The 16,129-nt window shown below is 37.0% G+C and overlaps 1 protein-coding gene across 3 annotated transcripts in view; it reads right to left on the bottom strand.

Moving 5' to 3' along the window:
- Positions 1 to 362: 362 nt before the first annotated feature.
- The window catches only part of LOC136368324 (ras-related protein Rab-10-like), a 32,181-nt gene continuing 16,414 nt past the window's right edge, over positions 363 to 16,129 (bottom strand). The window contains exons 4-6 of one of the 3 annotated variants that reach the window (XM_066330455.1): positions 14,907 to 14,996; positions 9,898 to 9,999; positions 363 to 743 (exon numbers count right to left, since the gene is read on the bottom strand). In XM_066330455.1, the coding sequence (XP_066186552.1) occupies positions 669 to 743; positions 9,898 to 9,999; positions 14,907 to 14,996 (267 nt within the window). In that variant the 3' untranslated portion in view covers positions 363 to 668. Of the gene's footprint in view, positions 744 to 9,323; positions 9,532 to 9,897; positions 10,000 to 14,906; positions 14,997 to 16,129 lie in introns of those variants that run through there. The other 2 variants (XM_066330470.1, XM_066330462.1) reach the window with 2 other exon arrangements.

Below are 16,129 nucleotides of genomic sequence, written 5' to 3' on the forward strand. Positions count from 1 at the left end.
TTCCATGTTTTCTGCATTTTTAGGAAGGTCCAGCAACATACTTTAGTGGAAGGTGTCCTTGCCCATATTAGGGAGGTTGGAACTAGATTATCTTCAAGCTCTCTTCCAACCCAAACCATTCTATGACACTTTATATGGTTTATCCCCTTCTCTCAGACATCACCTCTGCAGAATCCCTATTCAAGGGTATTGAAGCAGGACGTATGTAATGGGTATAAAAGAAACCTAGCCAAAAATTCTCTGAGACTTGTCTTATGGGACTGCAAAAGAGATGTTAAATGATTTCATAGACCAGAAGGTTGCTTGTGTGATGATGTCATTGTCCATTGTATTACAAATCTGGTATAAATAACACACACACAAAAAGTGAAGGGTGTTTTTTTAATAACAGAAAATTAGTACACTTAGACTTCATTTCTGCAAACATTTGCATTCAAGCACTGTCACCCTGTGATGCATCTAATAATTTTAAAATCAAATAACTGTTTTATCTTCACATTAAAAATAAGAAAATATAATATAAAGATATAAAAATTTGGTGACAAAGTCTGTGTAATACAAACGATGCCTAAACACTGTATTTTTTACAGGCTCACTTTTAAAATCTTGTACATTCCTTTGTAACACTTGATATTTCCTGAAGAGAAAACAGAACAAGAAACAGTATTTCAGAATGCACAGCAGGTTCTCTTCTTAGTTTCATTTAGAGACACAACGTCTAAGTCATGCAATACACAGGATTTCTGAAAAACAAACAAAAGCAAACACTTCATTAAGATAACTAGAACATAACCGTTGAAAAGTTTGCTTTTCCACATACTTTAATGTAAAATATTTGGTGCTGTCACAGGATATGTTTTTCCTTTGAATATTTAATTAAATGATTGAAGTTTTTTAATAAATTAGATGGAAGCTGATGCCCACGCAAGTCCCATTTTGGGATCTTTACATTCTTTAGCTGCCTCAAACATCTCTCCTAAAACTGAAGGTGACAGAAAGTGTCTTTTGAGGAGTCACTACAAACCATATGTAAATCTTTAATTACAGTCCTGTAAATCTTTAGTCAAATGAACTGTTCTACAAGTACAGGTTCTTCTGTTGACTACACCTATTTTAGCTAATTTTCAGTTAAGTACTTCTTTGAAGTACTGAGCATGGTTGAAAAAGTCCAGTCGAAAGGAACAGGAAATACAGAATATCAGTACTTACTAAAAAAAAAGACATAGGCTATTAACTGTTATAAAGGATACTAACTTTTTTTTGTGAATTTCACTAGAATTCTGTTTTCTTGTCTCTGTTTAATAACCAGGAATACCCCCAAATGGAAACAGTTCAGTTTTTATCATGATAAACTATTAAAATAGCACTCCACCCCAAACATTTATGTACTGATTGCAAAAGCAGATTATAACAAAAATGAAAATCATCAAAACCAGGACTCTTCCTTTCAGCAATGAACTCAACTAGATAATTAATGTTGACCAGAGAAACAATCGAACCCAGTTGTGTAATGCAGAACATGTCGCAATCTTGTTCCCTGAAACTATGAACATTGAACCCTGAACTAGAGCACAAAGACACAGAGAATATTGTCACATGCCCAGGAAAATGAAAGCCCCAACTTCTCTACCTGCCACTCTGTTGCCTGTGTCTTGGCAGGTTTACCAATTAAGCACAGAGAAATAAGTTTAACCACTGGATTCACCACATTCCTCTCTCAACCCAAATCCAACAGCCGTGAACAACCATGTCTGACAATGGAGAAGCTTCCAGAGACAACAGCTGTCTAAGCTGGAATGAATGAAATCTAAAGCACAGGAAAAGAAGAAAGAAAGGAAAAAGAGGCATCATGCAGTAGAATACTAATGATGATTCAGAATTGAAAACTTACACATAAAAAGTCAGTGAACATAAAAAGCTAGTTGAACACTGACTATATCCAGAAAGATTCGCCTAAAATTATTTGGCTGCATCAGAATGAGGGCAAAATATGAAGGCTTCCCTGTGCTACAAAACAGCTTTATGCCTCTTTGGCTGAGAATATTCATCACTTCTTAAAAATCTGAAGAGGACACATGTAATTTGTTTCCTTTTTCCTTCTGTAGCTACAGTTCCAGCTCTTCCAGAATGCTGGCTGCCCTGTGCAAGAGCTGTCTCCACAGAAAGAGTAGCTGAGCTCATTCCACCCTGAGGCTGCAGGGACCCAGGGAGGCTTCCACAGTGCATGATGCTGGGGGGAGAAGATGAAACATCTGAGAAGGGATCAAAAGCGATGGATAGAGGAAGGAGCAGAGGGCAGGAAATGTATTGTAGTGTCTGAACCCCAGGATGGATGCTGAAGCTCTCATCTGTAAAAATATCAGCAAATACCATATTGAACTAGAATATCCAAAAGACTGTGGCTTACTTATTTTAGAATTTTTTTGTCATAATGAATTCTTATTATAATAAATTCTCCACATAATGAAGAAATACAGCAGGTGCACATCTACTTGATTGCTTTTTGTTTTTGTTTTTTTAAATTTATTTTTTGAGTGGCAAGGACCAAGAGACATAACGTTTTTACTATCCTTGAGAATTCCCACAAATACCAACACACAGCTTGATAGCTTCTGATTAGTTTTAACTTTTGACACAGTTGTGGGGGGTACAGGCAGTAGCTATTACAATTTCTGCTAGGTAGAGACAGACAGTATTTGGTAGTCTACAAGCAAAGACAGTAAATTAAAAGTATGAAGACTTTTTAAAAAAAGGGAGCAAGGCAGAATCAAAAGTAAACAAACATAACCTCGTCATTGCAAGGAACGATATATAACTCTGGTTTAGAGATAAGATTCTGAAGGGAAAATAAAAGCTTTGAAGATATTAGTACAGTGAGAAATTTAATTTCTCTTAATTGAGACCAAGAAATAACATTGAGCATTGATTGTTGAGAACATCAACTAAATAGGGTTTGTTTCACCTGTGTTTTTTCTTGAGAAGAAAACAATCAGTTTAAGTAGTAAAAGAGTTCTAGAAAAATCCCTGTTTGAACAGTTTCAGAATTCAAGTTTCACCTGCTTAGAGAAAACAGGAAATTTGAAGATGTTGCAGATTATACTTCAAGACCAAACTTATTGCTTTCAGTCAAAGGGGGAAAACTTAAATTTCCTTAAACACCTAGGATACTTATATGCATCCATAGAATTTTACTACTCAATAGTACTTTTAGATGGCAAGTAAGCTGTTCATGTATCCTTAGCAAGGATCCTCAGTACTGTTAAGTGATTAAGAATGGTGAAACATATTTGATAATGCAACAGTTCTTATAATCTCTAAAATCATTATTTGACAGTTCATATACAAACTAGCCAGGACAGACAGACAGGAACCACCATAAATAAGGAACATCCCTTTTAAAAGCCATTTAAAAGTTGAGGACCATTAATCACTTCAGTTTGTAAGACTGTTCCCTATAGGGTCTTTGTGAAGCAAATAACGCTCTGGGATCCGTTTAAGCAAATGTGCTGCACACACATTTAAAAAGTGCACATTCATAATCTAAAGAAATACAACAAGTCCTGCATAAAGCACTGAAGCAACGATCAGATTTGGGCAATCCCAAAAGCCTCAGCCAAGCCTTGGAAGGGGTGGGGCACCCCCTCTCCCGAAAGTACAGCAGGGAGGTATGCAAATCTCTCCCACCTGTGAGAACAAGGCCGGCAGCATTCCTCCTCCAGGGCTCCATGAACACTAACACTTGCAGCTCACATTTCAGCTCAGCTTGTAACTCACTGCCCCACAAGTCAGCCAATAAACAGCAAAAAACTGTGAAAAGGTGAGAAGAACCAAAATGGTACCAAGAATTTGGAGTTTCCACTTCAGTATCTTGGGCAAAGTTTTGAAAATACCGCCACAAACACAGATGCCACTGTACCCTGCAGTGATTTAAGTAAGATGTTGAAACTTCCTGCTATCAAATACTAGTTTTTCCTGTTAAATAGCACAGCAGACACGTCTCACCTAACTGGCAGGCATCTCTGCAAGTCAGTTTTAAACTTCCTGCTTAAAACTCTCCTTCTGGCTGTCTCTCCTGCCCACTTCTAAGCAGAATTTGTATCACTGGCATGCAATAGATACCTAGACACAGGAATTGTGATGAGATGGCTCAGTTACCAATTATTTTTTTTTTTTTTTTTTTTTTTTTTTAATCAAGGCAAGAAAGCTAGGGTAGTAAATGAAGGAGATGCAATGAAAAAACCCAACAACCTCTTTGAAAGGTTTCTAATGGAGCAAATACCTAAGTCTTCATTAAGCTCAGCTGCCCATTCCTTGCTGAAAACCTACTCAGATTAATGGTGGATTCACAATCTCTATCACCAGTTTTTGGTATTTTTATACTGATCTAGTTTTTTTGAAGGTGGGACCCACTGTGGGTTTGAAAGAATGACAGGATTTTGCTTTATCCATATCATGTCTCCAGTCAAAGTCAGACCTGGAGTGCTTGCTGAAAAATTAGAAGCTTTGGAGAAACAAACAAGAGAGACTGTAACTGAGGTTACTATTATTTATAACTTGTTTAAATTTTGAGGATTTTTACTCTAATTAAAAAATGATCCTACTTAATCACTGCAAGAATTCTGTTTATATTTAGAAGTGATAGTTGACAAAGACTGGCAGAGAACTTCATGCAACGAAGTCCCATGTAACTTCAGTGCCTTGACCTGCCATTACAGAGACCTCAATTATTAATAGTCTTGACACTTTTAATGTATTTCCCCTATATTCTGTAATTCAAATTACCTGTTCAAAATGCAAGAGGGCAGTCTCACAATCACAATCAGCTGGACATGGCACAAGCAGTATTAAGCTAGGGATATATTAGCAGGGAAGGCAAACAGTGTGGGAACAGGTACAGGAGGATATGAGGTCTGGCACAGCAGGATCTAACTGCTGCTGACTACGTTCCTCAAGGAATCTTGATGAAGGTCTTGTTCCCAAAGCCTGCTATTCCACCATTCCTAAAACATCTAACCCACTGGCAAAGCATGGGGCTCTATCTCCCTCTCCTGTTACCACCATGTAGACTGTAACAATGTTGTACAGCAATTAGTTATTCAAAAACTTGAGAAGACAGCTGTGGATCTCCTGTGAGGTTCCTAATACCTACAGATCATCTAGGTGAAGTTTACTATAGTTGCATCATAAAAACACTACTTAAGGGAGCAATATATCTTCAAAGTCAATATCCTGAAGAAGCAGCAAATGCCAGAAGTAAGCCAAGTCTGTAACTTTCTTTTGTTCCCCTAGACTTTAATTTATTTAATTTGAATAATTTGAAACCATATAGGCTGAGATACGGAGGCCTCTATAATCAATGGAGGGAGAAAGGTACCTCCAAAATGCAATTTTATCCTAAAGACTCATCTCTTTCCATTGAATCTAGATTATTCCAGACAACCAGACCAGTCATGCAAATTTTAGCTGACTAGGATTGAGTGCTAAAATGAATCTCATCCCCTATACACAGATATTGTGATTAAGTTTTGATTTACATGACCTAATTATATGCTACTGTTTCCAGAAGAATATCTGGCTCATTCAATGTCCAGGACAGACTTTTTTTTTTTTTAATTAAATAAGATAGCGTAGTTAAATTTTGCCTTACATTGCACCAGGACTAAGTGAGTTGGTACCATTTATCCCCTTTGCTTTAATCTCTGTACCTCGGTTCCCATATGTTGAATACACCTAATGTTACTAAGAAAGTTAAGGAGATAAAAATCTAAAATGGATCTAAAGTATACAGCAGTACGAGCATTATGAAAAACCTCTCGGAAGAATCATTATTCTGTGGTCAGTACAAGATAAATAAAGGGCAAATAAAGCTTGGGGCCCCATGCATGACTAAGGATAATAAAGAAACACTGAGCATGCACTGCTGGAGACACAGGGATCTTTTAGACAAACTAACAATTCCATGAACCTCAGCAATAATGAAATCCGATTTCCTATGGATTCGGGTCTTGAAATGAATTAAATTTGATATCTGTGATGCAAGCTCCAGCTGGAGTAGCTGGCAGAAGCATTTTTCAGCCTCTCTGTGTAGTGGTCTCTAATATTCTATGAACTAATGCTGGAGACTCCTGCAGAGTACTCTGCCTCTCACCTTATTTTCAAGAAACTACTCAGGAACTTAATTATGTTTTAGTACGATCTGTAAAATTCGTTTAAAATCAGCTAACAAGTTCCAAAGGTACTATTAGAGCAAAGGAATAGAAAACGCAGTATCATCTCAAAAATCATGTTGCCAAAAGAAAGAAATATAAAGAAATGAAGGAAGAATAAAATGGAGGCCTGCTACTTCTGACTGTTCATCTCAAATGACATCCAGCTGTTAAACATTAAATGTTACTCTCAATAGCACAGGGCAAGGTCTTAAATGGATTTTTACTGTTCTCCACTCAGCAGACATATGTTTATTTAATATGATTAAAATAATCTTAGTAGTCAATCACTCTTGAGAGATAGGCAGAATGTAAGTTTTGGTTAGTTTTATTGCAGTTTTCAGAAAAAGGTGATAACTTCATTCTTATTTTCCTTTTTTTTTAATGGCGTTCTGATCCTAGTTTAGAAAAATACCAACAATCACACCCAAAAGGACATTTACAAAGGCTTCTAATATTTTTTTGAAAACCTACTTGAGAACACTACTGATTTGGCATGAAACCAAAGAACACAAAAGAGCAAATGCTAACTGCATTCTGGGTGGTATTTTTTTTGGTTTTGGTTGTTTTTAGAGGACTGACTCACAAGTCCAAATAGTTCACTGGCAACCAGAAGCATTGTTAAAGAACAGCTGTCATCTATTAATGAACAGGTTTAGGCATATCTGAGATTCATGAGAATCGTGAATAAATAAAATACTGTTATTTGTCAACATGTCTAAGCAAACTCCTGGAATAATCTATGTCATTAACATTTATTTCCACTGCAGCCTTTCAAATACAACAAAATTGGTTATTATTGCCCTTCTCCAAAAACTCATCAGTCAGAGGAAGTTAAAACTCAAGTACTGCACTCAGTTATTATTAACTGATTGGTTTGAAAATTGCAAGTTCTCAGAAATATGGCATGACTCCTTAGCTGTTACCAATGTAAGCTGTCAAAAAACATCTGACGGTTTTAATGAGACTGCCCATGTTAAATTAGAGCTGCAGGACCAAGACCCAGCATGGAATGGCTGAGATGGAAAATATCTGAAAGGTCAAGCAGCACTTTAGTTATCCAGAGCACTCGGATACAGAAGTCCTCTCTCTCCCTTAAGCCCACTACAAGACAAACAGCAAAACAAGAAATGGGAAACCGCAGCACAAAATAGTGACAATACACTGAAACACTTGTGCCTTTTTGTTTTGTATTGTTTAAATGTCTTAAATAGGAAAACTTTTAATATTTTTTTCCTCAATTCACCACTGAACCACAACTTGTTCTAAACTTTGCAAGAACCAAGAAGCTTAGTACTTCTGTATGAGCTCTGTAACTCTGGACATCAATCTTCCCCATATACAGAAGTGTTTTGTGTAAATTAAGTTACTAAGTACATGTCCACAGTAGACGGCAAACAAGAATGTGCATAAAAAATCCTAGATTTCCTCAGATTAATACAGTCTACTGCAATGCATCTGAGAATGTTCTACTGCCTGCCAGCCTGCCCTGCTTATTTATCTTACCTCTGAATAAGCTTCATGCACTTCCCAAAAGCATGGCCATAATAAACTGTTCTAGGGAGCTCCTTTCTTCTGTCGGCCTGGGAAAGCAGTGACGGGCTTCCACTGAAGCATCTCATCAGTCTGGGACAGATGGTCCATTGCAGAGGACAGGGAGGCCCAATATCCCCAGGCCTAAGTGCCTGAGGCCAAAACACTGTGCAAAGCTGTATCTCCTTTTTACAATCTGCAAATACGTATTTTACCACGACCAAATGGATGTATGACTGAAATTATCTCAGACTGGCATCTATCATGTCATTTTTCACCGCTACTAGTCACACTTGCTACTGCATTTTCCATTCTGCAAAATTTCATCAGTTAGAGGAAGTTAAAATTCAAGCACTACATTCAGATTTCACAGTTTTGTGAACAGGCAAATTATTTTGTCGAATCTGAAAACCATGATGAAACTGTATGCTAGATTTTTTTTTCCCCAGCAAACTCTTTCTTATCAGGCCAGTGGTAAAACCAATTGGGCTAAAGGGGTTCTTGTTTAAATCAACAAATGCATTTTATTGAAAATGGTAAATTATACACCAAAGTAATGGTACATGATGCCCCATCAGGATTCCAAATATCTTTAGCTAAGGCGAAACACTACAGACAAATATGACAAATTCTCATGGGCACGTTTTCCAAACAGACGTACATGCAGAGCATACAACTGTTCAAAGCAGTTCTAATTAAAACCAAGCAGTAATATAAAAGGTTCAATGTGGTCTGAATTTTTTTGCCATGTCCACACTACAAATCCCATGAATTTTCATGAAGGTGAGTAGAAATTCTGAAGTTTCACTTACCATAAAATAAGTATAGGCAATCTTAATGTGAAAAACACCCAAACATGATTTCTGCATGTGCAGAGAATTCACTTAGATACCATCCAAACACACTCTGCAGAAATGCTCACTTTGCACATATTTGTCTTTGCAGCAGTTATGATCATAGCTATTGTTTCATAGTTTTCATGTTTCGTACTAACAATATATTCTCTATTTACTGTAGACAATGTCTTTTTCATTTACAACAAAATCAGTTATCTTACTTGAGACTTTTTTCCAACAAGCTCAGTAACTCAAGGGCCCGCCTTTATCCTCCTGTTCTAAACAATATTTGACTGTTCAGTTGCTGAGCTTCATTTTCACGTTAAAGTAACCAAAAGATTTTTTGTCTTTTTTTTTTCTTCCCCCAAAATAACCAACTACAGCTTGTGTTACTGCGTAGTATGACAGGACCCTGATTTAGAAGCAGTCCAACCCTGAGCTATTATTCTGACCATCCCCAATGGCTACATAATCAAAACACTGCTACTTGTGACTTTGTCAGTAATTTTGCTCATTTATCTTTATTATGACTTGAAGAGTATTCGGAGTGGAAGGTTAGTTTTGTATAACTAATATTGGTGATAAATGGCAGTGATAATACATTGCATGAAGAACATCTATTAATGTCTAAAATAATATTCTACTGCCTAAAAATAAATTGCAATGCAAAACATTTTCAGAGCTAATGAACAATAATTCAGTCCAACAAAAGAATTGTTACTCTGAGGAGTAAGGACCTTTAAGCCAACACACCCAAGTCAGAGATCCTGATTCTGACAGCTACAATATTGAGTCTACCACTAATTAACTCAAATCTTTAGGCCCTGAAGACTTCAAAAGCACTACTGTAAATCAGCCAAACAAACAGCTATGAACCTTGGATAAAACATTTGATTGCTGAACACAAAAGCTCCACTGATTCCATCATCATGCAGCATCTTCACTGTGTGCACACTCTGCAGACACCTAGAGGAAAAAGGAATCTTCCCGGCACAGAACAAACTACTCTTGAGCTGTTAACTCCCTTAAAGAAAATATGAGAAATACAGCTACAAATGCAGTCTTCCTGAATTTTCACTTTCTCTCTGAACTTTATTGTGTCTGCTCACCTCTTTTTTTTTTTCCTCTTCTCCCACGATTCTTCTCCCCCATGTTCCTCCTCTGTATGCCTGCAGCTACAGAATCCCCCCAAACTACTAACTCCATAATGCAAAACCAGCATTGGCTTTGCTTTGCTTAAACCATTCTGTAGTTACAACTTTATTTACCCAAACTGTAGAGAGAAGTCTCCCATTTTCTTTCTCCTTAGAAAAGCAGCCTACCTTTTCCAGGATTTCTTTAGTCAAGACTGAGAATGCGTGCTCAATGTTCACATTTTCTTTAGCACTGGTCTCAAAAAATGGCATTCCATATTCCCAAGCAAGCTGAAAAACAAATGTAGGAAATGGGATGAACATTCTTCAGGAAAAAAACCCTAGTTCTTAATACTAGTAGCAAGCAATATGGAGGTGTTCTGACTGCTAACACATTATAAAAACACTAATTAAATACATGACTGCTCAGTAAAGTACTCTATATTCATCCTCAGTCTATAAATTTCAGGTACCTCTTAAAACATTCTTTTTAAATTTTTGTGTTTTGAAAACAGCTTTTTAAACCAATCTTTACTTGTAAATAACAAGAATAAATTCCAGTGGGTCTGTTCTCAGTGTTTTGATTTATTTGGAAAATGAGCTGTCTCCTAAGCAATTATTTAGAGGAAACTAATGGAGTGCCTGCAGATAAAAATATGACAAAAACTGTTGAAAAAAAGTGGCATGATGAAATATAAAAAAGAGATGTTCCTTTATGCTAGACAGAGAGAGGCACAGAGATAACAAGCAAAGAAAACATATGCAAAAAGGTATTATGGGAAAAGGCAAAGAGAGAAAATACTTAGAAGGGCAGTATAGACTACATTGGTTGGTTTTATTTAATTTATTCCTGCTCTCTGATTTCCAGTGTATTTGCGTTACAGGTAGCTTTGAGTTATGCTGGCATGAAGAAAAAGACCCCAACACAATACATCATACACAATAATTGGACTTCAAAGTTTTAGTCAAAAATATAATAAAGATTACAACAAAGGTAGGGGGAAAAAAAAAAGGCAGCAAAATTATTTCCTTTCCAAAATGCAACAAGAAAGCAAGAAAATGTAATTCTGAAAATGAAGATGAGAGCTAACTGATTCAGTAGACAGAGACCACTTCATAACTTCATAAGGGATTCTGAAACTCAGTGGACTGCTGTGAACTGTTTTCAGTACTGCAGCAACTTGTTACAGAAAGTTACGATCATTCAACTGTTGCCAGTACAAAACAATGATGCATAAGGGTTCATAAAGAAACATAGATGCAGTCAAAGAACACCGGGCTAATAAAGTACAGAGAACTGGTTTGCTGATTATAAAGTACACAGAAACTACTATTAAATAGCCCTTTTCCTTCTTTATGTCATGTAACAGGTTCCTAGAGGTTACCTATGTACAAATTCTGATGAGCACAAACCAACCCTTTTAATCATGAAATCACAGAAATAATTTTGAAAGATGACCCCACTTGAAATGAGGTTACTGCCCACACAATATTGGGTCAGCTATGGCTTTGCCTACAAAAGTCTTGAAATCCACCAATGAGGGAGGTTCTGTAGCCTTAATGGGACCCCCCTTCCATGGCTACATCAAACTTCTAGTCCAACTGGTTCTCCTCAACTCCAACCTGGACCTCTCAAGACAGGACTTGTGTTTGCTACCCCTTTTTCCTGAGAAGAGTCTATTTCTGTCTCAGTACCTCTTCAGTTGCTGTAGACCAGTAACTGCTCCTTAGCCTGCTCTTTACCCAGTTTCCTCTCCTCATGGAACACCAGTACTAGACCCCAATCACCTTTATACCTGTCTGCTGGACCAGCTGCAGTTTCTCAACACCCTTCTTGAATTGGGAGAGCCAAAGTGGACACAATATTCCATGTGGCTTTGCCAACACTAAGTAAGGGGGGTAATAATCTCTCCAGATCTACCATCCATTGTCCTTCTAAAGTAGCCCAGCACCTTTAAAGCCATGAGAGAACACTGCTGACTTACACTGAAGCTGGTGTTTATTGTAACTCATCAGTTTATCATAGCAAGGCAGCCTCTCATGCCTTGGATTATTCCATCACAGGTGTAAATCTTCGTACTTAGTGAATTTCACAGTGTTTCTGCTGGCCCAGTTCCCAAGTTTATCAAGGTCCCTCAGAATTTGTGTTCTCCCATGTGGTGTGCCACACACCCCCTTAATCTCATGTCACATGCAAATCTCCTTCTATCATCAACCACATCACCAATGAAGATGCTGAACAATGTGACTGAGGCAAGGCTGACTTGCCTATAGTTCCCTGAACCTTCCTCCTTGCCTTTTTAAAAAAAAACACATCATGCTGGCATCTTTCTAGTCAAAAGGGATCTCTCCCAACCACCATGATTTCTCAGAGTTGACTGACAGTGGCTCAAATCACAATGATCAGCCCTTTCAGCACAACTGGGCAAACTTCATCATTTCTACGGGCACATCCAACTTTCCTAAGAAATTTCCAATCCAAAGCTTTCCCACTGCTGGCTGACCTGTTCCTTCCCAAACCATGCCAGTACCTGCAGAGACCTGGGAGCAAGCTCTATTTGTGAAGACCAAAGAAAAGAAAAATCAAACCAAACAAAAAAACCTTGAGTACTTGAGCCTGCTCTGTATCATGTTACTCCATTGCCTAATACATCTATCCAGGCACCCCCATTTTCTCTATATGTGCACAATATTGGTTACAGAAGATTAATGCATGTATTTTTTCACTTTATCCTGCATACTGTTAAACTCTGTGGAAAACAAGTCCTCAGTGGAAGAAACTCCACTGGTCCAGTGGTAAAGCAGTTGAAAGTATGAAAATGTATTTGTTAAGCTTGAGGCTTAAAGTGACTGCATTTGGCAACTCCCTCTCCAAAAGACAACAGAAAAGTGTATTCAAAGAACTATTTTTTTTTCTTTAGGAGCATCTTGAATACATCCATAAATAAAATACCTAAATACATTTACAAACCTGTGGAAATTATGCTACTGAGAAATGATATTTTATAATATCCTTGATAACAGTTTGAAGAACTTGAGTGAAATAAGCTTGTATCTTACCAACAACAATATAATAAGTAATGCTAATACTGCTTCCTAGCAAAGTGCTGGTATGATTTCTTAGTGCTGAATCAGAGACATGTCTGAAATATTCCGAAACTGTGCATAGTTCTATTACATGTGAAAAATCAGCTTTGAAACTATAAATCAGCTTCAGCTATTAAGACAGCAAAAAAAACAAAAACAAAAACAAAACAAAACAAAAACAAAAACAAAAAAACAAAAAACCAAAAAAAAACAAAAAAAAAACCAAACAAACAAAAAAAAAAAGAAAAAAAAAGGGAAGATTTTACTTGGCTTCTTCTGTTAGAAAGATTTGACAGGAGAAAAATAACCACATTCTACCAACCTTCAACATTTTTATCTTTTAATAAAAAATATAATGATATTGAGGGGGTGAACAGAGGAGCCCAAGAAGGTTAAAACTTTTATCAAAGTGAATAAGAAGAAATGAATACAAGAAAATTATACTTCCTAGTGTTAAAATTAAGTATCTCAATTTCTGAGTGATCACAATTACATAAGTTTGTACAAAATGAATTATTACATGATTTTGCACAAAAAGAAACCACAAAAAAATTCTCAGCATTAAATTGAAATGAAATTCAATTATATATGACAGACACTCAGTTATAACAGATTTTTACAGAAATGCCAATATAAATGATGAGATTTCCAGGGAATCTAGAGTTCTTCTGTGCAAGAGACTTAACAGAACAACACTTAAAGCTCATACTTTCAGAGTAATATGAAATATGTAACTACAAATTATTATTTGTCTAAGTTAGAATCAAACTGTTTTCCCCTCTTAATAAGGAAGTTTTCTTCTGTAGAGGACAATTACTGTCTCTCTCTTTCTGCTAAAGGAATCTTTCTCCAGCACATTCAGTCAGGGGATTGGGGGAATCCTTTAGCATTTGTAAATCATATTAGAAGAAGTAATAGTATAACAGAATAGATGCCTTGCCTCAAAACACAGGGGAAATATAGAAAGCAGATTCACTGGGGAGGAGGTAATGATTTGTTTCTGAAAAAAAAAAATACTACATTAAGAAGAATTTTGGTTGTAGAAGTCAGAAAATGTCATGGTTAACACCCTAAGCAAAACCCTACTGCTGCCCTCTGCTGCACATGCATCCAGTGACTCTCTAGGTTTCTGACAGTGCATCATCCTTTGTGTGAGACTACAACATGAATTTTTCAGCAACCTTATTCCTTGTACACAGATATGGTATATTAATGCTGAAAGCATCTTGCTTTGAACTCTCAGGAGTGTAATGTTGTCCAAAAGGCGATGTTATTTTTTTAAAGTTCCCTTATCTGGGATTATATAATTGGCAAGAAGCCATCAGTGTGTTTCTCTTTAAACACGAGACCATCCTGCTTGACTCACCACACCTGAAAGCAGAATAGGAGGGCTAATTCCAAGTTCCAGAGAACAAATGCATGGAGCTTGCAGTAGCAAAATTTACTGGTATATATCACACACTCTCCTGCAATATTTAATTATTATCCCAATTTGTTCTGTCATAACATGGCTTCTGAATTTCCTCAGTGGCTCTCAGTGAGAGGCATTTTCATCCCCTTTAGAACAGCACTCCTCACTTAGTAAGTTCTTCCCCACTCATGGTCAGCAGCTAGAAACTCTATTGTAGTCTCAACTATACATCATATACACAGTTTTGGAGAGCTGATGTTCAGTATTTGTCCAGTCTTATTTAAGGCTATTCAGAGACAATGTAGATCACTTTTCATAGGCTGCCAGAATAGTTCTTTACAGTCAGATTGTAGCAAAAATATCACTGATGGGTGCTGTCAGAAAAAATACGCAGAAGGTATTACATTTTAATATTCCACATTACAACAGTACTCTGAAAATGCAGTCTATATAAGATTTCTGTTGTAGCACCTAAAACTTTTAAAGTACATTTTGACCTTTAAAAGAAAAATCAGTATTCCAAAGAGATCAGCTAGGAATTACTTAATGTATTGCTAATACTCCAGAACTCCACAACTGTTCTTCTAGAGCAAGCCCTAATGGAGTTTTTGGAATTCAGGGGCTTTTTACCATTTTCAGTTTAACAGCTCAGTCACATACTAAGAAACTCAGGAGGACCCAAAGAAAGTACCAAAGATACCTTTTCTCCTTTCTGTTTTGGAACTACCCGTTCTGACTCCTTATCACACTTGTTGCCCAACAGTATTACGTCCACTTCATCACCTGCTTTCTAAAAGAGAACCAGCATTAATAAGTGTCAAGTAAGAAAAAAGCAAACAAAAAAAGCCCTTCACCTTCAGCTCACACTAACCTTCAGCACTCCATTTCCTTGAAAGTAAAGGCTAAATTCTGTCATGACCTTCATATGTGCAAGTATTTTCCACCAGTTACTTGGATTTGGAGGAAAAACAGCAAGAACGCAAAGAGCAGAAAAAAGCTACTTAAAAGTGCCAGTGTAATTTCCAACCCCTTTTGTAAGATATAAAGTACATGGTCCATAGGCACCATCTTCTGATGAATGCTCCAGCTTGAGGCTTAAAGCGACTGGAAATGCCCTGGAATTCACAGACACTGCCCTCCTAAAAGTAATAGATTCATGGATTAGCATATGACTCTGGTCTACATCCAGCACTCACAAGTAAAAGGGAAGGAATTTGCTGCACCTGAAAGAGCACCTCTCTGTGCTTCACTTTTGCACACAGACAGTAAAATTACTTTCAAAGTGTTCAAACTCAACATAAAAGTCTGATTATGCCAAGACACTAGGAAGAAGGCAATAGATTTTTAATGAAGTAAAATTTAAAAACCTCATTGATTTCAAAAGGAAGAAAAATCTATCTTTTTGACCTTGTCTCCTCTGTTCCTCTACTCCACTCACATGCATGATGACTGTGAAATGCACTGGGTTTTTAACATCAGTGTTATTTTAAGATAAGCCATTGTAACTATACGTGACCGGAATAATGACAAGGAAAGGGAATAGTTCTGCAACAGCATGTGGAATTTGAAAACTGACATTCATTGTGGAAATTGTAATACTTAAAACCACTCTTGATGCTTAAATGGACGACACTGAGGCTCTCAATCTGCAAACTACTGAAGCTATGCAGTCTGATGCCATGGCTTATTCTGGAGGTACATGCTCCCACAGCTTCTCTGATGACTGACTCAAAAAGCCTGGTATCAGGCTGCAGATCTCTCTACAGGGACTTTGATGAAATCTCTGATCTCTGTCAAATCCTCAACTTTTGTAACTTTGCGATATGACAAAATCCATCACAACCATATGGAGAAAAACCTCTATTCATTAAAGGATGAGAGAACACTATTTTCAGTCTATTTCTACTTTTACAACAATTTGAA

This window comes from Sylvia atricapilla, chromosome 1 (assembly GCF_009819655.1).
Source record: "Sylvia atricapilla isolate bSylAtr1 chromosome 1, bSylAtr1.pri, whole genome shotgun sequence".
NCBI classification, from domain to species: domain Eukaryota; kingdom Metazoa; phylum Chordata; class Aves; order Passeriformes; family Sylviidae; genus Sylvia; species Sylvia atricapilla.